The sequence below is a fragment of the Porites lutea genome, chromosome 2 (genome assembly GCF_958299795.1).
Source record: "Porites lutea chromosome 2, jaPorLute2.1, whole genome shotgun sequence".
In the NCBI taxonomy this organism is placed as follows: domain Eukaryota; kingdom Metazoa; phylum Cnidaria; class Anthozoa; order Scleractinia; family Poritidae; genus Porites; species Porites lutea.
In genome coordinates this window covers 14905854-14930853 of record NC_133202.1, presented here as the reverse complement: position 1 = coordinate 14930853, position 25000 = coordinate 14905854, and the positions used below count along the sequence as shown (strand labels likewise).

At 39.4% G+C, this 25000-nt stretch overlaps 1 protein-coding gene across 1 annotated transcript in view; it reads right to left on the bottom strand.

Moving 5' to 3' along the window:
• Positions 1 to 5669: 5669 nt before the first annotated feature.
• LOC140925686 (uncharacterized) overlaps positions 5670 to 25000 on the bottom strand; it is a 40291-nt gene continuing 20960 nt past the window's right edge. The window contains exons 7-12 of the mRNA XM_073375585.1: positions 24671 to 24859; positions 23878 to 24063; positions 21089 to 21433; positions 14293 to 14754; positions 11957 to 12676; positions 5670 to 10090 (exon numbers count right to left, since the gene is read on the bottom strand). Of these exons, the coding sequence (XP_073231686.1) occupies positions 5670 to 10090; positions 11957 to 12676; positions 14293 to 14754; positions 21089 to 21433; positions 23878 to 24063; positions 24671 to 24859 (6323 nt within the window). The remainder of the gene's footprint in view (positions 10091 to 11956; positions 12677 to 14292; positions 14755 to 21088; positions 21434 to 23877; positions 24064 to 24670; positions 24860 to 25000) is intronic.

Here is a 25000-nt window from a genome sequence, read left to right as displayed (position 1 = left end):
TCCCAAACAGCTCAACAAGCAATTTGCACACCTGGTCTTACGTCAGTCGTCTCTTCTAAGTCATCATCTGGTATAACTTTGATTAGTGTTAATAAACCGTATTTTGTTTCTAATCTTATAGCAGGGTATCTGCATATTTGCAAAATCGAACGAAAAACCGAAATGAAATTATATTTTAATTTTTTTTATAAATTGGTGAGTCGGACCAAAAATGGAATGTTCTTACTGATATACCTACATCTAAAATTTACGTCGGAAAAAGAAAACAGTCTTTTGATTTTCTACCAAAAAGGTGTTGGGCTATAACTAATTAATTACTAAACCCTCACTTAAAAACGACAAAATAATCGATAAAGTGGTTTAATTTGGATAACAAAAAACAGGTTTGGCCCTTGTCAAAAGTCAGAACCTGCTGGCCGTATGAATTATTTTGGAAAATTTTAGAACCATGACTCTTTTTAAGGGCAAACTAAATTCCGTCATTGAGATGGAAAAACAAGAAGCACTCCGCTGTAATTCTTTCACCGTCTTTTCAAACAAATGAAAATTTTTTCTTATTTAAATTTGTTGCTTGCACTGGTTACCCTCTAGCTAATCGCTTTGACTTAGCCATGTGTCCTGCAAAGTTGAGCCATTCACCGTCCACCGTTCACCGTCCTTTCCTTTTATTGGAAGTAGCTAAGCGAATTCAAGCATAAATGTAACCTCAGCTATTTTTATGTTTGTTTCGTCAAGTTGTAATATGAATACGTTTTGTGTGATGTAAATTTAGCTCAAACAAGAAATTTAATTTTAAAAAAAATTTATTTTGGAAATTTTTAGAACGTTTTTGCTAAAAGCTCTTTATTACCCTGCAGACGACATACTTAGGAGCAGATTGATCTGACTGAACAACAACTGAAAACTTTTTTAGTTTTTTCAGATAACAACAAGTAAGATAAAATAAGACAAAAGTTAAATACGAGAGAAAACAAGAACAAAATATTAACCATTAACATAGAAAATTAGGTGGCTATGTATGACTTCTAGTTAAGGCAGGGCCCGCGGAACGTATTTTCAAGTAAGGGGGGGGGGGGGGAGACTAATGCAAACGCGTAAGCGCGAGCAAACTTAGGGGGTCCGGAACTGGTCTTGGAAATCTTGACAGCATATCGGAATATCTACAAGGATATGCAAATCTCTGAAGAAAAATACAGAGTGCTTCAATTCCATTAACTACAACACGGTTATAGTATCTTATTTGATCCGGAACCTGCAACACTTCAGCAAGGAAGTAAACATCTTTCTTGTAGAATCTAATTCAGACTTGCATTCATCGTCAGTTAAAAGATCAAGGTCAAACTGATCATAGCTCCGATACGGAAGGTCAAGGTTGCTTGACTTGTTCAAATCATACAACAGCAAAACTTCTTCGTTATTAATCAAATTTCTAAATCCCTTTCGCGCGCGTCGCCGAGAAAAATTGTTTTGCATTTCGCCCAAAAATTTGGAGCGCCGTCCTCGATGCGTAACGTAACTCGACAGAGTCGACAGACCGAGGTTATCGTTCCAGTCCCTTTCGGTCGGGAATGCCGTCGTAAAACTTCCCGTCGTCGTTGCGTAGTCCCTATTTTTTCAGCGGCGGAAAGTTTAAAAAAATAAACCTAACTTTTTAAAGTTGCAATACATTTCTTTTCTTCTCCTATCCTTCATTCTGGTGCTGATTGAAGGCAGTAGTTAACTTCTAAAGCTACGTTCACAAGGCACCAAACGAAATTTTCGATCGGATGAAAATCGTGCGTTTGGGTGTTCCGTTCACACGGAACCATCTTAACCGTAGGAAAATTTAGACGCCTAGCCGTTCAGAGTTCCGTGTAAACAAAGCGAAAATATTGAAAGGTCCCTTGTGAACGAAGAGTCCGGTCACAGTTTTTAGCCGGTCGAAAATTCGTCCGATACCGTGTGAAAGTAGTCCAAGTCTTAGAGGGTATATTAAGTTTTGTTCACCCTTTCCCAAGGTTTGGGTGCAACTACGTTAATTGTTCCAAGACATCGGTCACTCAGCGGAAGCCATAAAGATTCTCTCAAAAAATTACATTGCTGGTGAGCTGTGAGGGGTGAGGACGCTTACAAACACTACCTGCATCATGTATTGGTATACGCTCGGTGAAGTAAGACAAAAGTCATTTTCCCAATCCCATCGTAAAGATAGGTTCTTGCATAACGGCAATCAAATGCATTAATTTGGAGTTTGTCTGGGTAATTGCGTTTACTTGTGGGCTTGGGCTTGATGCAATTTCCTTTATTCGTTGCATCTACCCCTTTACTGGTGATGACAACTAATCACTCAGAACGGTCCAAAAATCGGAGAACAAATCAAGTTCAAAAGCTAAAGTAACCACTCGTTTGCATTGCCTTCATTGCGATTTCTTCAATTTCAAGTGCGTTCACGTGGCGGATACAAATCATGCCTCCTACGTACATCTCTTGCTATCTCAGTTATCTCCTATGAAGAATAATCAATTCTGAACTCTTTAACAAGTTCTCTGTTTTGACGAAATGCCATGGGAAACTGGACTGTTTAATTTACAAACTGCTTCCTTATCCGTCAAAGACAGTCAAATCGTCCCATGCAAGGTAATTCAGATTCCCGAATCCAGGAAATTTTGCTTGTGGAATCCACAATCCTGGGTTTGGAATCCTGAATTTAGCTCAAACAATCCAGATTCTCGCTATAAACGATTGGAATCTGGAATCTGGAATCTCTGTTCCACTGACAAAGAATCCGAAATCCAGTACCAGCAATTCCGAATTCATGACGTGGAATCCATCCAATCCGTGGATTGCATTACATAGAGCGCGCCAAAATTGAACTGAAAACGTAGCGCGCGTAGCTGTAGGTTTTGTTGGCGTGCTCGAGATCGAGCGATGTGCGGAGCCACCAAAACCAATGGCCTTTCGTCGGACATCAACAAAACCGCTAGCTTTGCACCCCATTGAAAACTCTTTTGGATTCAATTTGTTCTCAAGAATTTGCGTAGAGGCATGCTAATTCAGTTATTCAGTTATTCAGTTTACGAAACGTGGTATCTCTTTCCTCTAACTTTTACCAACCATGTATTAGAAAATGTTGTCTACTTAGACAGCAAAGTAATCTTTTTTGCAGGAAGACAGAATCTATGACTTCAGGCCCAAACATTGATAAACAAGGTATAAACAGCGCTGTTGTTGAAAATTTGACGGAGTATTTGACAAAGAAGTTGCACCAGTAGAGTAGGACAATATTTGACGGTGTTCGCTCTAACCTGTGGTGGCCGCTTCCCGCCGAAGAAACAGCTGATAACATTCTTAATAACAGTTTACTTTTACTCTTGGTCGTCTGACGTGTGAGTTGATGAGTTCAGTTGATTCAATGACATATGAGCGATATGAACTACAACCGGACTTTTGTTCTTCGGCCATCGTAGCTTAATCAAAAACAAAACACAAACGGTGGTGATAAACATTGTTAACTTTCGCATTTTTATATAAACTTGGCAGCCCGGCCCGTTGACAATTTTACATTTCTCTGGGAGGGTCTGCTTATAGAAAACAACTTCAATCTTCCACTTTTGCCCGTCCTTACAGGTCTGTGACGTCGAAATTGATCGGCCGAGTTCACCCTGAACGCCTAACGTCTCCAAGACTGGTGGAGGCGGCGAGTTGCTCGTGAGATGTGCTAATTTTCTAGCGATATGGAGATTGGTTTTCGGACTCCGAACCTTAATTGTGCTACATCGTTTGTTAATTAAAGGCCTATCAGGCTAATTTTTCGAGTAAAAAAAACCTTTTAAGAAAGCTAAGATAAGGCGATATGTTTTCCATTTTTTTTTTAATTTTTCCCATATCAACCCTATAAAACGTTACGTTAGGAAATATTAACAGATGTATTAATTTGAGCTCACATATTGAGTTTGGGACGCCTATGCTCTAAATTTCTCTTGTCCGGATTACCGTGTGTGAGCTAAAAAACCGTGAACAGTTTGACAATAAAGTTAAGTTACAGCCGTGTGTTAGCTAGCGACCTCGCAACTAAGTCTACTCAGTGCTGCGAATCCTTCTATGCGAGAGCGTGAAAAAGTACTTTTATTATATACATACTGAGATTTACTCACGGTTTTCTTCATGAGAAAACCCACGTAAAAAATTCTGATAGCCAATCACAGCAGCGAATTGGCTTTCTCATACTTGCGTAAAGCATTTCGTCCAATCAGGAGAGACTTGTCAAAACTTACCACTGATTTCATTCAACAAGTTCAAGTTCCTTGAGTGCAAACCTCCATACCGAGTAAACTTTCGTTCCAAAAGTACAAAAATACTTGTACTTTTAACAATGGCTCAATGATCCACGAGATTTGAGCATTTTGAAAAGTCAACTGACGACTACATTATCGAGCAACAAAACAAAAATGCAAGAGCTAAAGCTAGCTACGACGAGAGATGTGAAGCTACTCATTGAATTTCTGAGAGAAAAACACGAGCAAAGAAATCCTGAAGACATCGAAGGCAAAGAATTGAACGTATATCTCTGCGAGTTTATCCTTAGGGTGATGCGAAAAGACGGCAAAGACTTTGAAACTTCGAGTCTTAAAGGTCTATATTCAAGTTTTAATCAACATTTGAAAGAATGCAAATATCCCGTCAGTGTCATCGAAGACGTTGCTGTTGAACGCGCAAGAAAATGTATTGAAGCTAAGAACAAGCAACTTAAAAAGGAGGGCAAAGGTAATAGACCAGATGCAGCGGAAGCGCTAAGCGATGATGAGATCAATATTCTCTACGAGAAAAACCTCCTGGGAATTTCAAACAAAGAAGCATTGATAAATACATTTTGGATCTTCAATTCATAGAAAGAGTCAGCTTCGTTGAAAAGCTATGAAGTACTTATTTGTGTCGAGCTTTTCCTCCTTTTTGTTCAATATATTTCTTGAATGAATACTTACGAAAAACTAATTCGTTGTTATGAAATTGTTATGCTGTTTTTACAGTAAGCTTAGTTGAGTCAATTCAGCATTTTATTTTACTATTTCAAGCCTTGATTTAACTTGGAAAGCACTTTTTGTAAGTTATTTAGAAAGCTTTCAAAACTACATGGATTCTTGTAAAAGCGATTTAATAAATCACCTTGAATTTCAAGAAAATCTCAGTTTGTATATAATAAACAAACTTCATCATGGAAAGTGTTTTCGTACGATATTTACGCACTCCTTTGTTTTCACAAAGCTCACTCCCTCGCAAAGCCTCGCTCGTTCGTTTTGAGAAAACAAGCTCGTGCGTAAATATCGTACGTCAGCACTTTCCATGAGGAAACTGTATTTACCGACGTTTAGTAAAAGAATAACTCAGAAATCACTGTGATCTACTGTAGCTCTTGGAGGTTGTACCATATGTTTGCAATTTAGAAGGGCAACACCAAAGACCTAAGCCACCTGACAGGTCTGTAGTGTACTGACCAATCCTATAAAAGTTTAGGACTCGCAAGCAAATCTCAAGACCAGAAATTAATGATTGGCATTTTCCTTGCCAACTCTACCGTTCAAGAAATATTTCTGGTGTTCACGGTTTTCTGAGTTTCTTAAGTAAATGCAAGTACTTGATTGTTGAAGGCCTTCTTAGTTGTGAATTAATTCCACCGACATGTTATTTGCTCTTTACTTGGGGCTTTCTAGAGGGGTTTCCTTCCAGATCGTCCCTTCCTCGTCGTAATATGGTCCTAAGTTCCAAATATACTCCTTACGGCCCTGCTTTTTGCTGCAGGTTTCCCGATTCTCGAGTGTACAAATTAAACAAACGTGCTGAAGGGTATCCCCTCTCCAGGAATGCGCAAAAGTGCAATTAATTGTACTTTGGATATCCCGGCTTTCAGTCTTGTGAATGATGCACTCTCGAGACTTTTCAGCGCCAAGTACCCAAGCTCCATGATGAAGTTTGCCTGCTTTGTCAACGTATTTAGGTGAAAACATTTGCTTCTTCGTTCCACGAGTGGCTTCGATAGATTTCCATTTACTACCTTTCAAATCACAGGAATCTCTATGTCGTCTGCTTGGGGGTTTTAGCGAAGGTTCCTCCCGTCTTGTGCTTCTCTGTTGCACGACAGAAGCATATGAGGAAGGATGTGATGATGTAGTTGGTTGATACACGCTGTCACGAACGAACCAGGGTGGCAGGGCTGTAATAGGTGCAAAACAGCTGAGAGAAACAACGGAGTTGTCTGGTAACCTAGGAACTCCCGAGGGACCACTGGTTAGAACGTTTGGAACACCTGGAGTTGATGGGCTCATGCACTGTCTTTCTCTCGATAGAATGTTATTAGAAAGACCGGGAAATTCCTTAGCATCTGCTCCCTCTAACCTTTGTGCTCTTTTAGTGGTTGCCTCATAGTGTTTTTCTCTTAATGCAGCCCCATCGAAGTTGCATTTTCTGTTGGCATTCTCATATAAAGGTAAATTCCAGTTTACACCTTCGCTGGGATGACGATCCGAGAAGTCTGCATAAGTATCATTGTCAACTGGGTCATATGCATAAGGGCCAGAAACGGAAAAGCCAACATAGAACCACAAGTCATCTTTACTTTGCTTTGGATAACGCGTGTCGTCAAAACGTAGCTGAATTCCTTGGTAAGTTATAACACCATTTACGTTGACGTCTTTTTGACCGCACACTCGTTCCAGCTTCTCTGAGATCTCCTTACTTCTCCAAAAGTCCGTTTTAGTTTCCCCCTTGTTTTCAAGCGATCTGATCTGTTGCCTGTTTGCAATAGCATACAATCCAGTTCCCTTTCCAAGAAAGTATTCGGCAGCCGACTTCCGATATCCTTTTCCTGTCTTGCCTAGAACAATTTTGCTACATTTAGTGATTGATTCTTTAGCAGAATGGTTAAAGGGAACTAGCCGTTTATCTGGAAATGGGAAGTGAATCATGTAGTTGAATAGATTGGCCCACTCTGAGTTTGGACATTTCGAGACCCACACACTCACAATGTCGTCTAGTTCTTCGACTGGTGGTCTCTCTTTCAGAAGAAGACAAGCCTTACAGCAAATGAGCATATCATCATGGCTTCCAAAACCGCGAGAGCAAAGCCCTTTAAGTAAGTTGTAAATCCTCGAGATTTCACCGTCATCTAGATTAATCCATGTGCTGTACGGATTCTCGTTTTTCTTGAAGAGAACGTCTTGTACAAACTGTTGGTAGAGAGCTTGAGTATCCCTAGTTAAAGGTAGTGAGGGTACCGGAACCACCACGTCACTTAGTTGGCATCTATCGAAGCCGGTTACTTCATAAAAGGTTCGTCGCAATTTTGACGCCCTTATTTTGGCATTAGTTAACCCTCTTATTGTATTGTCGTCATACGTTGTCATGTGTCGAAACTTAACGTCCCCAAAAACTTCGTTGAGAAGACCAAGTGTCGTCGCACTGAGATGTTTTATATAGTTGTGTTCTTCCGGTGTGAGGACGTCTTCCATTTCCCTTGGAATTTCAGGCTTCTTTAGATACTTTGTAATGCTCTCACCATCTAGACGAAAAAAGGGCAAACCCTTCACTATTTCCAGAAGTAAAACAATGGCTTGAATTTTTCCAATCATCGAGTAGTAGTTAAGTTCATGAGATGTGCTGAGTGCTTTGTCGTAGACTTCTAATGCTTTGCCGCATATGTCGATCGCTTTAGGTATCGCTGCCGGAATAGTAAGCCGTTCTTCTGGTTTGAAATCTCTTAGCTGTAGAAGGTACAGCGTTCCTTTGGTCACATAGTGATGCCTGTACTTGGGTTGTTGATTTATGGCTATGTCAACCGCGGTGTGCGCTGCTTCGATACCTGTTTTAGGCATGGGCATCATTCCACGTTCTTCAATCATAGTAGAATAAAGACGGCCATGCTCCTCATTTTCCTCGTCCATTTCCATCCCACGCATCTCATATCCCATGAATCGCGCCAGCTGCTGCCACGTGTATGCCTTCTCGTCCATTTCCGAAGCCTTCTGGCAGATTGTGATGAGTAATCGAAGGGCTCCTTGAATTCCATCATCCCCTTCCAGGATATCCGCTATCAAAGGTGAATATCGCGTCTTCAAGCCATAAAAACCAAGGACCTCGTTCTCAAAATCGGAATCAATGTTTTCAGTATTTCTTCTATTATACTCCAAACACACTGGGTCAGAAATTCTCTTTCGATCCAAAAACACCTTGAAAATTTCCTCTTTTAAAAACTTGTTAACGTAGGCTCTTCCTTTGTGAATCTGTTCTAAGAGAACAATGGCCGTGTCTTTGATGTTGAGTCTTGAGGTAACAGCTTCACTAACAAGAGAATGTGCTGGTCTCCATCCATAGTAGCCGTTTGTGTCGTTGAATCCTTCGAGAAGAAGTCCACCAAAGATTTTGTGAATATGTTGCGTTAATGCAAAATTCCCCTCGTTCTCTTTACTGGCTTGATAGAGAAAATCGGTGGCAACTGAGTGTGGAAGAATCGTTCGGCCATCACTGTAATAGTGCAGAAAGCAGCAGAAGTTAAGGACCTTCTCGTGACTTTCTTGAGAATCATCCAGAAAGTCAAATGTACTCTTGATGTGGTTGTGAAGCCTCTCCTCGATTTTGTCATACTCGCGTCCGAACAATTCCAATCCAAACCAAATGAATCGTTTCTCTCTTTCGAGAACCTCTTCTGCTTCTCTTCTTCGCTTGATGTCGCTTGTGATATTAATTAAAATATCTTTGACTAGAATCGTCTCCTTCTCGTCCAGCTGTCGCAATGTCAAGTCGAGATCCGAGTTTGTACTGAGCTTTGATATTGGAAACGTTGAGAGAATGACACACTTGGTCTGTCTTCTCATTATTCTCTCAGTTAATTGCTTCATCTCATTCTCAGGAAAGTTATCGACAAGAATAAGACATGGAAGGGACAAGTTAAAGTTCGTTTCGTCGTAAACGATTCCCTGAAGTTGCTCGATTTGATAATCTGTGTTCGTTGTTATTGCCTTAACGACGGCACAACGGTATTTCATGCGTTTGCGCCAAAGGACTCTGCGACAAAGAGTCGTTGCTCCAGATCCTGGTTCGTAAGCAACAGTGATGGTTATGACGTGACAGTTGATCTCTTTACTTGATTTTGACAAGGTCTTTAAGGCTTGTTCAATTCTTAGCATTGTCTCTTCTTCCAGTGTCCTTTCGATGCAATGATTGTGGGATAAATTAGTTTGACTGGCTTTTGCACCCTTATAAAAGGCATTTCTTGCTTTCTCTATGTCTTCTGTTGAACGCGGCAGCCGGGGATTTGGAATATAGACCTCAAGATCATCCCACGAATGAATCATTTTGTTAAAAACTTCTTTAAGTCCAGTCAAATACGGGAGTTCCGTTTTAGCTCCCCTTTCCTCAAATTGCGATGGTCCAACCATTTCACGCACAATTTCTTTCAACAGTAGCCAGGGGATGCTAGTTATGGAGCATTCTCTGAGTTCTCTCTGTAGCTGTACCTTGGAGGCTCTGATAAAAGCATCTGCCACAGTCTTGCTTTCGCTAATAATGGTAACGCAATTACTAGCTGAATTTCCAAGGATATTGAAACAACATTCCATCATGTCAACCATTTCTTGAACATTACTTTGATCAAGACCAAGGACAATGCACATGAGCCGCCCAGGAGGACAACAGAATTTGTAGGTGGAAAGAGCTCGGTAGAAACAGTCCTTGGACCATTTTATCCAATCTCCTTTCTGCTTTTCCTCATTTCCCAAAATCCAAGTCGTACCTCTTGTTGAGATATCGAATCCTTTGCCGGATATCCAGTCAGGTGAAACTCCTTTAAAATCATCAAGGCTTCTGAGTTTTGCTCTTGGAGAGTCCGTCGTTTCGTTGCAAGCGTAGTACAGTCCATCCTTTTTAGAGGCAGCGTCAAACAAGTCAAATACTGCGAGCCACGGTATGTTTTGCAAAAAGGCTAGGTTTGGGGTCCCCCTGTACTGTGGAGGCATCTTGTTGGCAATGAGAACATAACCAAAATCTTTAAAGTTCAGGTCACGTAACCGCAGTCTCACCAAAGAACTAAACTTTTGAAGGTCAGCGTCATCTGAGATAGAGTCTGTCACGAGGCAATAAATCATTTTAGTATATACTAAAACAGTGGGTAGTGTTTTTCACGCGTTCTGATTGTGTACTCAATCAGTGAATATCCTGCACTATTCACTAATTCACCTCCAGTTCTCCGAGCGAGCGACACCAAACTCGCGTAAGTTGCGAGCAAAATGCCTTCACGGTTTGCTGCTGTAACAAACAGAAAAATTTCACAGCTAATCAAGCAAGCTGTTCCCGAAATACAAGAAGAAGGTGAAGAAGTTCGGTTTGGAAGCTTTAACAGGTAAAACTTTGTCTTTTTTACTTGAATTTATCGATAAAACCAGTGAAAAAGTTTTTTGTTTACAAAAGCAAATTAAGCTTAAGTCTTGCGTTACTTTATTAAGTTGACTTGTTCATAAATAAGCTTAAAACTAAACTTAATTATCTTTTTTACAGAATGATTTTAAATACAAAAAGAATTCACAACTCCTTTTTAAGAAATTTCCCCGCAAGAGCTAAGTAAATGCCTTCAAAAGTTTTATTTGTCGGCAAGAAAAGCGACAACCACGGCCGTTCGGTCATTGCGCGCCAAAATTGTAATCGTTGGCAACAGTAAATTAGTTAAAAATCATCATTTTTGTGCTCAATTATCTCACTGTTTTAGTATATACTAAAAATGTCGGCGGCTAGTGGTAATTTACCTCGCCGCCAAGCGGCCTCGGTAAATTTCCTGCCACCACTAGCCACCTTCACTTCGGTGAATAATTGTTATTTATTATATGACTGGCTCCGAGAGGGGGCAAGATGAAGCGAATCCTATGTTCTGATGGGCTACCCGAGTGGGCAAGATGAGCTTATCTTGCCCGCTCGGCATTTTCTGCTTTGGTCTCGCAAGAAAAACGTTCTCTTGGCAATGTTTGATGAAGCTTCGGTCAATAACGCAAATATGATGTTCCATAGAAAACGTTGTTTTGGTTTAGTCACGAAAATACCCTGAAAATCAACAACTATTAACAAATCTACTTACCTTCGGCTGTCTCATCGATTCCTGACAAAGAAAGAAAAGAAATGGCGATGAGCATGCTCCTGTGATGACACTTTGTTGTCAAAAGGAACACAAGAAACGCCCACACGTATAGACACAAACGCAACCACTATTGTTTGAAGTTCAATAAGAAAACGTGTCAGTTGACCCACAGTACACGGTCGAAATTGAACCCAGTTTTGTAACATATAAAGCAAGTGGGAAAGTGGTTAATTGCAGATTACCCCCAGCATCAACGGTACACAAACATTCATCTCTAATTAGATTCAGTAACAAATGTCTATATCTCTTAGATCTTCTTAGCTTGTATGTATTTAACGATAATTGGACGAGGTGGAGCAAAATATCGTGGGGAGTAGATCAATTATTTACCGAAGCCGAAGGATGAAGCAAATAATTGATCTGCGAGAATCACGATATTTTGTGATAACCGAGTCCAATAATTGTTTTATCATTCGACCACCGATTTTGTTTTTTTAATTATTTGCAAGCGATCTGCCATTTTCACGCAAGAGCGATCGTAAGAAGGAGAAAAGTGTGGTTTCATTTACGCATGAGCTGAATATAATTTGTAGCCAAACACAGTTGGACGACATTGCGCATGAGCAAACCACTTTTTGTAGGCAGTTATTTACAGATCACGTGAAAATGTAAGAAAATTTGCATCGAATGAAAAAGACTGTTATTTGTCAGTGGTTCCCCATCAGTTGTACAGTTGCCTATATGTCCGAGTTGCTTGATTAAATTAATGTACAGTATTCATTACATGTTCTCTAAAGGAATGCTAAAGAATTAAGTCCTTTGTTAGAGTGAAAAGAAAAAATGAATAGCTGGCGGGAACTAAACCGACAAACAATAAATCCTTACCCAATTTTGCTTCTCTCTTCCATTCTTTGTACTTTGCCATAAGAGGTTCTTTCACTTGCCGATTAACCTCATGCTGCTTCACGTTTGTTGAGGCGCCATTTGTCCTAATGGCAACGTCGTATTGATCTTTGGATACTTTGTAAAAGTCACTTAGGCCCTTCTTTACAGATGTATCTCCATCTTTATAAACTCCTCGTTTTTCAACCCAGGATTTGCAAAAATAGACGTTATTCTTACAGAACTTCCAGTCTCGCTTCACTTCAATTTCGATGACAGAAAGACCTGTGCGGCCCTCTTGGTTTACAACTGGAACAAACTCTATGTTTACACAGTTCTGCTCCCCTCCTTTCTGAAGTGGGCCAGTATCACTCTTAATGTGATCATCAAGAACGAACTGTAAAGCTTTCATTATGTCATCAGCGACATCCTCAACGTCAAGTCCAAGGATCTCACCGCGTTTAAACCTTGAACATTGCTCTTGTGAGTCTCCAACTCCAAAGTAGATTATTCCTTTGCTGTCAGCATTTAAGCAGGCACAAATGAACTTTTTTGCCTTCTCCATGATTTTCCAAGGAAGCGTCGAGGGACGTGCATTTGCAAAAGATTTGAATTCTACCTCCCTGTTCTCTTCCAAATCCAGTACAGAGCCTTTCTGATAAGTTACTTCCTTTCCCTTGACTCCAAACGCCCTTGGGGTACCTTAATCAAAATCAGAACATAAATAACATCCAAATTCACAAAATTCTTTAAAAGTGTAGTACGTTCCATTTCTTAGGGTCTCAGAAAGTTTTTCTACATATTTGGAGCATTTCTAATACAAATACAACGAAATACGACTCTGTATTGGCTGACATAACGCAAGCATTCCATTTTTCCTCATTTTTGCTAGACTGAAAGCAATGCCCCCCCGGGCATACCCCGGGCATTTGGCGGGAGCTTAGCTCTGTACAGTGTGGAATTTGATCCAAAATGAGGCCCGTCTTGTCGGGCATTTGACTTAAGTGTCAAAACGTTGGTAAGCGGTCGTGAGCAAAAGGACTTCGTAATTCTGTCATTCAGCATGTGCCCCGCGTTCAAGGGCCATTGCTCCAGTTGATTCCACCAGTAAACAAAGATTCTCTATAGGTAAACATGCACAGTCAGAACAACCTATAAGCAGGGTTTTCATGCTTTGAACAGGAAGCCATGTTTGTTTCTTACTTTTAACAACGTTTCATAATTTTTTTGGTATCAGGAAAAGCGAGAAATGATTAATCACCTTTCTATTATATTGTATTCTGAAACGAACAATTTTATTAAACTGAGCAAACCTCCGTGATAAAGTTAAGAAAGGGAGATATAAAGAAACAGCCATAGGAGGACACAGAAAAAATTTGACCCCAGATTGGATTCTAACCCACGACCCTCCGTGTTCTAGATCGGATGCTCTAACCATTGTGCTACTGAAGACTCGTTGGCGAGTTGGCGTCGTGCTTTGGACTTACGAACCGCATCACGCAGTCACGCAGTCCATTACAAGCAACACATTAAGGCTTAACTGCATCACGCAGTCACATTAGTAGTAGTCCATTAGTCCGGCGGGAGGGGGCTTGGGCGGTTTTGGAATTGACTGGTACCTAACAAGACTTAGTCTGTTTTCGCCCTGCGATTGGTCAATTTGCGGTCTATAACTTACTGTACGGATCAAAATTTCAAAACTAAATGCTCATTTTGCAGCTCTAAATCTTTTTTCACGAAAAAAAAAGATTTGGAGAAAGTTCGACTCCAACGTTATATTGGTGAGTTAAAACTTACAGTGCTCTTAGTTTTGGCCGAATAAACATTTTCAACATGGCGCATTTGCGTTTTTGATTTCACTTCCAATGGGTAGCCTTTGTAATGCTTTGTAATTGCTCTCGTGAGCCAATAAAAACTCTCAAGTAGAATAACGCCTGTCAAATGACTGTCAAATCGCTTGTCTCGCACTTGTTTCCGGTCCCCGAAGCAAGAACCAAAAAACATCTTATTAGGCTCATTTTCTCGGTCTGTGCTGCAAATTACGGGATCCGCGTTTTTTCCCGTCGATTTTATGGCCCAAGTGCAACGTTCCGATTCATAATTTATGGTAAGGACCCCAGACTCGGCTAATAAGAGTTGTGTATTTTTTCTACAAAGTTAGTGGGGAAAAGCGTAAAGCGCGAGCAGCTATTCGCCGAGAGGCCAGAAACGAGCACGTTTTCCCCACCATAACAAATTACGTTGTCCGCAGTCTACTTTTTCGCTAAAACCTATGACGAGCTAATTCAGTAGTCATTTTGCCATATCAATTTACTCACATTTAGAAAAAACGTAGACTTCTTGGTGGCTTTCTTCCTCGGGTTCACTTGCCTGATTCGTTGCAAGCTTGGGAATAGGGAATTGCTTATCCGGCGGGATACTACATCTTTCCTTTTCCGTCTTATCGGAGATGTCTGTTCCATTCTTCGTTTCATTCGCGTCTAATCTGTCTTCTTTCGGAGCTAGTGGTTCGTTTGAAGCCTTCGTAAGAGAATTACTGTTCACCTCAGACGACAATTTCTTTCCTAGAAGATCACTGTATTTATCCTCTTCGTTCTCGAACATTTCATTGTTTGCCTTTACACGTGGTTTACTCATCGCATAGGCAGCCGTCGGCAACGAATTGTTATTCAAGTCAGGCACAAAGTCTTCTCGTAGAATAACGCTGGTTTTATCTTCTTCATTCTCCACTGTCTTTAGGCTTTCTTTTGAATTGGAATGAAAATTAGCTGACGTCAAACCTGAAAAATTAAGCACGGTTTAGGAAACTTAATTGGAAGCGCGTGAGGTGGTGAAAGGAAGTCATTCGCCCCGAATTGGCGGGAATACTTGGGAGAAGGAAAAGCGAGAACTTGGTTATTTACCATTTAAGTTTCGCGAAGATCCGGTTGACAAGTAAATGAAACACGACTTTTGAGGTCGTTCCAGCGGAAAATTCGCGGGAGCAACGGAACATCTGAAAAGGACGGACGGTATGTTCCAATCGGAAATTCGTATTCCATTTCTCCAAAGCCCTCATTGATACCAGTTTCGAATCAGACCTTCGCGGTCGTTTTTTGTTAAATGAAACTGATTTGTACAAATGGAAAACGCGATTCCGGGACGAATTTTGCCTATCCTTAATTTTGGTTACCATTTGCCCAAACCCTTGCCCATGTGATTTGTAAATGGTAAACAACCCTTCTTTCCTCTTTCAAAAATCATTTATAATTATGGCTGCGCCGCAGACGAAGTTTCCTTCACCCTGCCCACTCCAATTAAAACTGCCGTCCTCATCAGCTAACTGAGGTTGCCTATTTACCGAGTTAGGGTTTCGAGTTGGATTTTCGAGTTAGGATCTTTGGGCGGGATTTTTTGGGCGGGGTTTCCAATAAATTTTCCGTCGTTTTACAAAACGTACTTTGTCAGCGATGTTGCGCATCTTCTTGAGGTCTTTTCAAGATTGCGGTAATCTTGTTTAATCTATCCTAGTATTGCATTCGTAATTGTATTTTTGACTGAAAAAAATAGCAAAAACTTGAAGGGGTGACAGGGCGCACATCATCACCGGCGTGAAACCTTTGAAAACCTTTTACATATTGCTCCAGTGAAGAGAACTCTTTCAGGGATTTTACAAAACATTTGAAGATTATGTAGCTTCTATGAAGTGGACCAAGATACGGCTCGGTACAGTTTATGTTCAGCAGGGGAAAAATGTGTAAGTTGAGCAGAGCCTTTATTCCACATAGCAACTGATGAGAATCGTAAAATTCGAAAAGGCCGATCTTGCTTGTAAACTTATATTTAACTGCATAAATTATGTAGTGGCATAAAGAAGCCAGTCAATTAATTGGTAAAAAACCTAAATGCTATAGTATATAGAGACCGCCCGGAAATACAAAATTTCTCTTCGAGTGTTGAAAAATATTTCATGAGTGAGCGCAGCGAACGAGTGAAATATTTTTAACACGAGAAGAGAAATTTCGTATCTCCAAGCGGCCATGTAATGTTCTATTTATTATATAAACACCAACGAAATACCAAACCATTTCACCGCAACAGTTTTTTCCTGCGAAAGGCGCGATTCATTATGTAGCCATAGCAACGGTCATATTTTCACGAGTGAAAATAGCATGTTATTTTCACGTGTGAAGATATCATGTTTTCGCGCGAAAGCTCACCTGGTATTTCATTGGTGTTTATATAATAACAAAAATATCTAGCTTTGAATCTCCTTTAATATTGAAATTATGTCACATTAACAAAGCGATAGAGTTTTAAACCGACATTCAAAGGACACAGCATCATAATGTATTTAAGTCACGCTTCTACCGCGGTAAATACCCAAAACCGGTGTCAGATTTGCATATATTTAAAGAATACATGCTGTGTACTGAGCTGAACATTGAACTCTAAGATCGCGTAAACCTAAACTGTAAGGAGATATTAAAAGCAAATACCTAAGTTAAACTCATCGCTAATGATGAACTTGGGAGCACTTGCCTTAAAGGTTAGAGGAGGGCCAAATGCAATAAGCAGAGAGGAGGTATCCATGGCAACCCTGGAAGCGGGAACCACCCCAAGAGCGGCCACTAACCGGCACCGTCATACTGAATAAATTCAGTGGAGATACTTACCTAAGAGAATACTTACCTGAAAAAATACTGACAAAACCACCAGGCAGGGAGGGAGAAGAGGGAGCAAGAATCCGTAATGATTCGCAAGAAGGGAAAAATTGATCCGCTACGATCAGCAAGCAAAGCTACAATGCAAAGCAACACTAGTGCACACAAGGAGCCCTGCAATTTCTCGCGGGCCGCCCCGTAGGTCACATACTGAAGTGGGAGAAGACCGCTGGCCAACTCGCTCAACTTTAACTTTGCCTAAATGATATTTAGCCACATATAACAGCAGCTATGGAAAATTAAACAGGAGGGCATTTTGCATGCGCATGCGTGAATCTGCTGAACGACAATAGCGTGGGCGCATCAAATCTGATGGCGGGAAATCGAAAACTCGCGCGTAAAGTTACAGTCCTTTTAAAAGCCATTTCTTTGGTGCTTTGAATACCGTACTTTCCTACAAAAAATATTCTCCATGATAAAAATCAGACGTTTTCTACGCGGGTTTTCACTTGTAGATTTTTCAGCAGTAGGTTTTCTTAGCCTTTTATAGACTTTCAAGACTCAACGCCAAAAAGTCATGTTCCTGTATAAGTCTGATTTTCACTGGCAAAGCAATGCATTTCTATGGTTTGATTTCCAAACTCGTGGTTTTACATATCAGGGAGGAAATGCATCGTAGCAATGTTCAGCTGGTTTAAGACAAAAAGCGAAAAAAAAAATTTACCACGCGAGGTCTATTTATTAGCGCGTGTCTCATGTTAAACTGATCGCGAAGACAAGCGTTTATATATGCCACAAAAACGTGAAATCTATGGGTTTTTACAGTATTTCGAAAGTTTTCGAGGAAAATTTATAAAAAATATTCTATAGGAAATGATTAATGGATTGAGTTTGAGACAGAAACAATTACAAGTGATTATGTAGAACATAATCACTTGAGCATTTCATAAACTCATTTGCAAACAAAACGAATGCACATACTCCCAAAAAACGAACAGTACTTTTATTTTTCTTTAACTCTAAAAGATACAGAGATTTTTCTTAAGCTACTATTTTGAAGCGACACTTGAGTAACAACTCCTTTGTTCCACAAGCGATTTCTTGTTATTAATTTATATTTGATGACAGCAGTGATCCATTCAAAACAGAGAATAGCCATCACTCCATAAATCTACATGTAACTGACGATGTTGTTCACCTTCAAAGCCTGTTTAAACAAAAGATAGGAAGTTTGTTAAAGGGGTGCATATAATGTTGTTTCCTCAAAAAATAAATACTTCTACTAAAGGACCCAAATGAGCTGGGATGCGACAACAAACATGGCGCAAATGGATGGATTAATTTGTCTATTATTAATGTTTCTGTTGAGAGCTTTTTACTGTATTCAGATGAACCCCTTATGTAAGTAGTACATCATGGAAGAATTATCAAGCAGAAACTGATGCATTAAACAAGAATGTGGTTCAATACAGAGGAGAAGCTGGCCTCAGTGAACATCCTTCGTGAATGAAACGTCTCACAAATTAGCATATCAACATATGTAATATCTACAAAATGGTATCATTTAGGAATAAATGCGATTTTTTTGCAACAGAAGCCAGGATTTATTTAAAAGGTGTATTGATAACGTTTCATTTCGTGCTATTTTAGGGTTGGGGAGTTAGGCTAGATTTTCTTTAAAACGCCAAAATGTTATATTTATTTGCATAATGAAATGTAAGCAAACAGTGTACCATCAAAGTAAGGTGGAAAAAATCAGAATTCTAACCGATTGCTGTAATTTTTTTCCTTTGTATAACTAAATGATAGATTATTCTTATTTTCAAAACACAATCTTACTGGCATCATCATATTGATTTAAATATATAGTTGACGTGCGTATATTTTATGTCCCACGAAGCCGTACCGGAAAGGAAAGCTAAAATTACTGCAGAAGGCGATTTTTCACGGCCTTCATCAAAGCGCCATTTATTCGCTGAAGTATTCTTAGTTTCATTAATCATTAACTTAATCTGGGGAGAAAGGCAAGATTTCGAGATAAACAAGCCAGAGAAAGGGTGAAAAACAAATTCACAGCAGGATGTGGACATTTAATTAACCACTGTATTCCCGAAACGATTAAGTTCGATTTTAGATTTATACTATTGAGAAGAATTAAGTATCTATAGGATAATTGTTTAAAGAAAAACTATCATACTGACCTTTTCCTCCTGCTCAAAAAATGTGCGCGAAATGTTAGGTGGTAAGAACATTCAGCCGCCATCTTGTCTTCTATGTACTGTTTTACGAAAGGAAAGACCGTTCTGTCAAGGGCGACAGCGAGGCTACAATAAACTCACTTTCATAGTAGAAATACCTCGATACCTTAAAGAACATGTTTGTGGAAGGTAGCACCCAATACAAGTCATTCAGCTCCAAAAACCAGCCTGGAAATGCTGGTACTGAACATAAACAATTCATAGAAAATGCGTCTGTGGTACTTCAACAGCCTATATTGACGCATGCGTATACAAAATGCCCCCCTGTTGGAAAATTATCGTAATTTTGAGCAGACTTATCTTATAAACGGGCAAAAAATTCAGGGGCACCCAACGAGAATATAGCTCAAAACCACTTAAACATAGCATTCTTAAACGTGTTTTTGTATTTAAACGGTGGATATGGGCATATTTTTATCCCCTATAAATTTTTCATCTGTTCGGATTTCCTAGCTGAAAGTCTAATGATCCGAAAATTATAGGGATCAAAACTTACCTGTTCGAAAATTTCAGCCAGAAAAAAGGCTCCCGAAAATTCTAGGTGACCTTTTTAGGGTAAAAATCCGTTGAAAATGGGCAATTTTACCATTTTTTAGATGTTCGAAAATCCTAGGAGAGGCAGGCAAGCAAGAAATTTTACAGCAGATGTGCCGAAAATTCTAGATCTCAAATCGTCTTCCGAACAGATATTTTTCCGAAAATTGTCGTTGGGTGCCCCTGAAAATTCAACAGGAATACGCGTGAACTGAATAAACTGTCTGCTGTACATTAAAAGTTCTGCTCAACTTACACATTTTCCCCTGCTGAACATAAACTGTACCGAGCAGTATCGTGGTCCGCTACATAGAAGCTATATGATAATTCAAATTTTAAAATGTAAAATCCCTGAAAGAGTTCTCCTCACTGGAGCAATATGTAAAAGGTTAACAACGCTAGCTCCTTACGCCCTGGTTTTCCACTAGGTTTTACGCCGGTGAAGATGTGCAGCCTGTCACCCCTTGCTGTTATTTCTTTTCATGTAAGACTCTATGTCTTGCCTCTCACTTCATGTATGCTTTATATAGTGATGTCGCAGAAAAAAAGGCAAAACACAAACTCCACCCTTACAGGAATTCTTTTGTTGACTGCATTGCGCTGGAAATCCACGAGACGGTTTACGGACAAACTAGCCGATTCGTTGCAGCTGGATTACTAGTAATCATCTCGAAAAAACCAACTCTACATCCTCACTCGAAAATCCAACTCGAAATCCAACTCGAAATCCTAACTCGAAAATCCAACTCAAAATCCAACTCGAAATCGTAACTCGGAAGTTAGTTTGTCTCCAGCTAAGTAGATGTTAAACTAGATCCATTCATGCACCATCATGTCCGTGTGTTAGTTACGGCTTGGACGTTGCGCTTTTAACTTTTAAGTTAAATATTTTTTTCATATCCAAAACAGTTTACATTGCTCAGTTTCGTAAAAAAGCGTAATCTGATAATTATGATAGCTATTTTTAAATAATACGATCAACATTTGATTTTTGATACGAGGCTCAATTTTAATTTTGGACTGATTCATTTCACGAATGGATACTGATGGATTATTAAGGCCCTACCCTCATATTTGGGAAAGGATGAAACTCGATACTTAATAATACTTAATAATAAATTTCCGGTTTCAATCGTCTACACGAATCAAACCACTCTGAAGAGCGGCTTCAAAAAGCCACGTTTCGGTGAGCAGTATAACTGGTTTCGTGTGTACGGAAGGCCGATTCGTTGTACAAAAAATTACGCGGTTTCAAAAGATTTTTAGATTTTCGCTTGGTCGATAGTGCTCTTACAAGTTCACTTTCAACGAGTTTCCAGCCACTCTCAAATACCCTCACACCTAAAGCCCTCGTCGGTTGGGCAAGTGACTCTTTTTAAAAATTAGGATTTCTGCACAGTTAAGTCATTTTAAATTTATTACATTAAGACTCAAAACAGACATTAACATTTGAATTACTCGCCATTTTGTTACAAGAAACAAGCAATAAGAGGGATTACTAATGGAATAGGGTAAAGGAGGATCCGTCTTCTGATCCTCCAGTTCTCTCTTGATAATTATATTTGAATAAGGTCGTTTCCCGTAAGATGACTTTTGGAGCTGCTATTCTTTTCAGTTAAGCCTTTATCATACCCACATACATAACGCAAAACAACCTATGAAAACTGCGCTTAACTTACTTTTGACATCCAAGGATGTGTCGTCTTCGTTGCCGTGTTTGACAGCATTTTGCTTGTTTTGAGAATTTTCCTTTCTGTGTTTATACCCACTGATCCTTTCTTCCATGGTTGTATCAGAATAATGGCTTTCCCCTTTTCCTGAACTTGTCAACTCGGATGACGTGATTGGAACCTTCTTGCATAGTAATGTTTCTTCTGAATGGCATATTTTATCTCCCTGATGTTCGCTTACACAGAATGTGGTATTCAACCTGGCGTCTTCATTGTTCCCTAGAATCACTTGCGAGCTTTGTTTGTGGCAGCTGATATCTGTAAGAGAACTTGTATTTTGGTGCTCCAATTGATCTGTCGGATGAAAACCAATGGAACAGTTCCTTAGGGATTCATCACTAAAATATCGGTAAAGCTTGTAACCATTTTTAGTGTGTATAAGCACAATGCTTCAAAACTGGCTAAGTAGATGATAAATATTAAGTTTAAACTGAGCGACTGTTTTTATACACTAATGACGAAACTTATGCTTAACAAGAAAGTTTTAAAGTAACGCCAATTTTTATGGCTGACATTGTGCGTTTGCCTAGTAACGGCGTGGCAGCTGCCTGATGATCTTCAAAGGAAAACTTATTCTAATTGTATGCTATCACCACTTTCCCTTCTGCCTTGTTTGGTGGAACGTTTTAAATTGTTGGTGGAATAATTCATATGGGATAATAGTCCAGTTTCGAACTCGTCGCGGCCACTGAAAAAAAGCACTGAAGACTCATTTATACAGGGTTAGCCTCGACTTAAGGTAAATATATTCACATATTCCAGTCAAAGGAAGACCCGTGGAAAACTGTGTCTATTGTCAGTTAAATTCAAATTCCGGGACCTTTTAGCCGGTATTTGTGAATATTTTACGTTAGGTCCAGGCTAACCCTGTACAAAAAGGTCTTCAGCTCTTCTTTAATTCAGCAGCCACGACCAATTCGAAACTGGACTATTCAGCTGAACGACTGGCCCCACACAAGAGACCAAAGTTGAAAAAATCACTTCTTATGTATATTTTAAAGAGACAAAAATAAAGATGAATCTGCCTGTAATACTTTGCCCAGATGTCGTAATGGTCTTCATCCGCCTTTTAGCGACAAGAGACTCAGAGGAGCTGTCTTTGCTCAGAGTTCTTTAATAAAAAAATATTTAGCCGAACACTTGAACCGTATTCAGACCGGGTGGGGGCATTTGAGTCACCCTCTAGTTTAAAGTTGAATAACTTCAAAACTGCTCAAAGTATGGCCACCAAACTTAGACTCTTTTCCTAAAATTTATTTGGGAACATCCTCGGTAACGTGTTCGTCAACACTGACGTTGCCATGGCAACTGAGTTTTGAGGGCCGTGTTTGGCAAAAATTTGAAAACCGTTATTCCTACATTCCCTGATTGAATTACCACTCTAAACTTTATTTAGCAGTAGTTTATTAAATTTTAAGGTTAGTAAACTTTAGACTTAATGTATATGTAATTCAGGCTTTTTAGGTACTAATTTAGGAAAAAACTTAAAATTTAAAATGACCAAATGATAGTTGTTGAATTCAATTTAGAGCAATATTCATTTCTATCGAATTTAATTACAGGCCATATTTATTTTGCTTCTGAAATTCTCTGTCCCGACTACCTCAATTTTTAAGGTTTTCAAACCAAATAAACGCATTTGATTAAGTCATAATGGCAGATCCAAGATGGCGGAAGGTCGCAGTTCTTTCTTTTATAATCAACGACCATGATATCCCTGCTAGAAGGTTGTGACTAGAATGGATACTAGAATGGATCAGGTTGGACATCTTATGTTTATTACACAACGCTATACTCTACACCTCGCTATACTATATTTAGGCGAATTTACTGGGCACGAGAACTTTTAGAAAAGTGGGGAAATCAGAGAAGTGTCAGTTGTGTCAGGAAAAGAGTTGAATACAGGGTTTAGCACCGAAGTACAGTGATTAGGGTTAAGCACTGTTTTAAAAACGGTTAGCTTTCAATAATGTAATGATCAACGCCATGTAAAGTAAGTTAAAATTAACCGGTCTCGGCAGTTAGCCCTTGATGGTGTAGTGTATACGTATATGGATCATAAATCAAATGACGCAAGTTCAAGTCCTGCATACTACTTACTGTTTTCTTTCTTCTCTTATTTAATGCTTTAAGTTATAGGACTCCTATCATGTATTTTGAGTGAAGATGAAAATCTGACTTTGGGGTATCCAACCCTGCTAGGAAGACCTTAGATGACAATTACCTCAACCGACACCTCAACCAGGTTGTGGTGTCCAGCGGTTTTAGTGAAAACAAGGGTTTGAATGAGGTGCTCAGGTAGGTACTTCATGTAAAAGCGGTACAATATATGTCCCCATACATGAAGTACCTACCGGTGCTCAGTCTCGCGGGCTCATAAAACTTGGTCTCGTTCATTCTTATTTAAGGATTACCTCTTTGCTGTTTTTATAGATTATCAATTTGTTAGCGAATTCCATAATTTTATATAAAGACACGTTGGTTATTTTAGTAATGTACGTTTTACATCTATTTTAGGGGAAAAAATTGTTCATCCTTTAATTTACAATGCGACGTCACGATAGAAAATTTGGTAGCCATAACAATATTGGCTGGTTTTAAAGTTATTGAGCAAGGCCTCCGACGCCCCTCCAAGGCACGAGCAATCCCAAAAAAGCCCGGACTGAATAGGGTTAAAACAACTAAATAAAAGAAATCAGTACATGACCTTTCAGCGTCTTTTGATATGCGATACCTACCAATAAATGCACATTCTTGGTTAGTGCTGGTATTCGCAAAAGCACCAACGTCACTCTCCTCAGGTCTGCAAGTTTCCTTATCACTGCCAAAGAACGTCTTCTTTGAGACAAAGGGTATGTCATTTTCTTGTATATCCTCTTCCCCGCAGCCACTCTTTGCCAAGTTACCAGCCTGGTAACCGTTACCTATTAAAGCCATTTTTCACAAAAACGAACAAAAACGTCCAACATTGAATTTTAGGCCCAGTACAAATCACGAGGATGTAAATCAAAGGAAGGGAATGTAATGTGTGATACCAAAGGCTTCGTTGAAAACATCAAGCATATTTGTCTAGTTTTGGCTTTTGACTGCCGCTATTACTAAAGTGGCCAAATAGCCGCATTTAGAAGCACTGTGCAGTGGAATCAAGCACACCCTTTTTATTAGCTTTTGATCATGTCCTTAACTTGTTACAACAGAAAATCTGTTAAATACAGGGGTTTTTTTACTGGGGAATCGCCCGAAAAACTGAGCACATGAAGCTGACAGGAAGCGTACGGAAACATATTTACAAAAATCCCAGTCGGCCTCCGTAGCTAACTTTAAATTCTTATGGCTTCATTTAATCCATTGGAATATTTAACTACAATTTGGAATTTCCTTCGAGTCAATAGTCATGATCAATAAGGCGCTCCTCTCTATCACGCGATAGATACTGAGTACGTTTTGCCAATAAGATTTTAGAATTAGTGAGATAGTATGATAATTCGTTGTTTTACTGGGTAATGCTTATTATAACAAAGAGAAACCTACCCAAACCACCTTTATGACAAGTTTTGGTATCCAGAAAAGTATGTGCAACATTTTCCTCTTGACTGTATTCTTCATGTCTAATATGATAACGATCTACTCCCAAAGTTTTGCATGTCTGCGTCACATTTTCATTTGTACCCATCTCTCTGCGGCCATTCGTTGACGAGTTGGAAGTTTGGTTGTTGTCATCTATATTTTTTCAAAAGAAGTGAGAAATATATGTAAAAACAGAAAGCGAAATTAAGTGTTAGCATATGCGTCTCTTTTTTGACAGAAAAGTGAGGCATAGAACATGATAGAACTAGATAATGTCAAGCAGGCGAAACAATG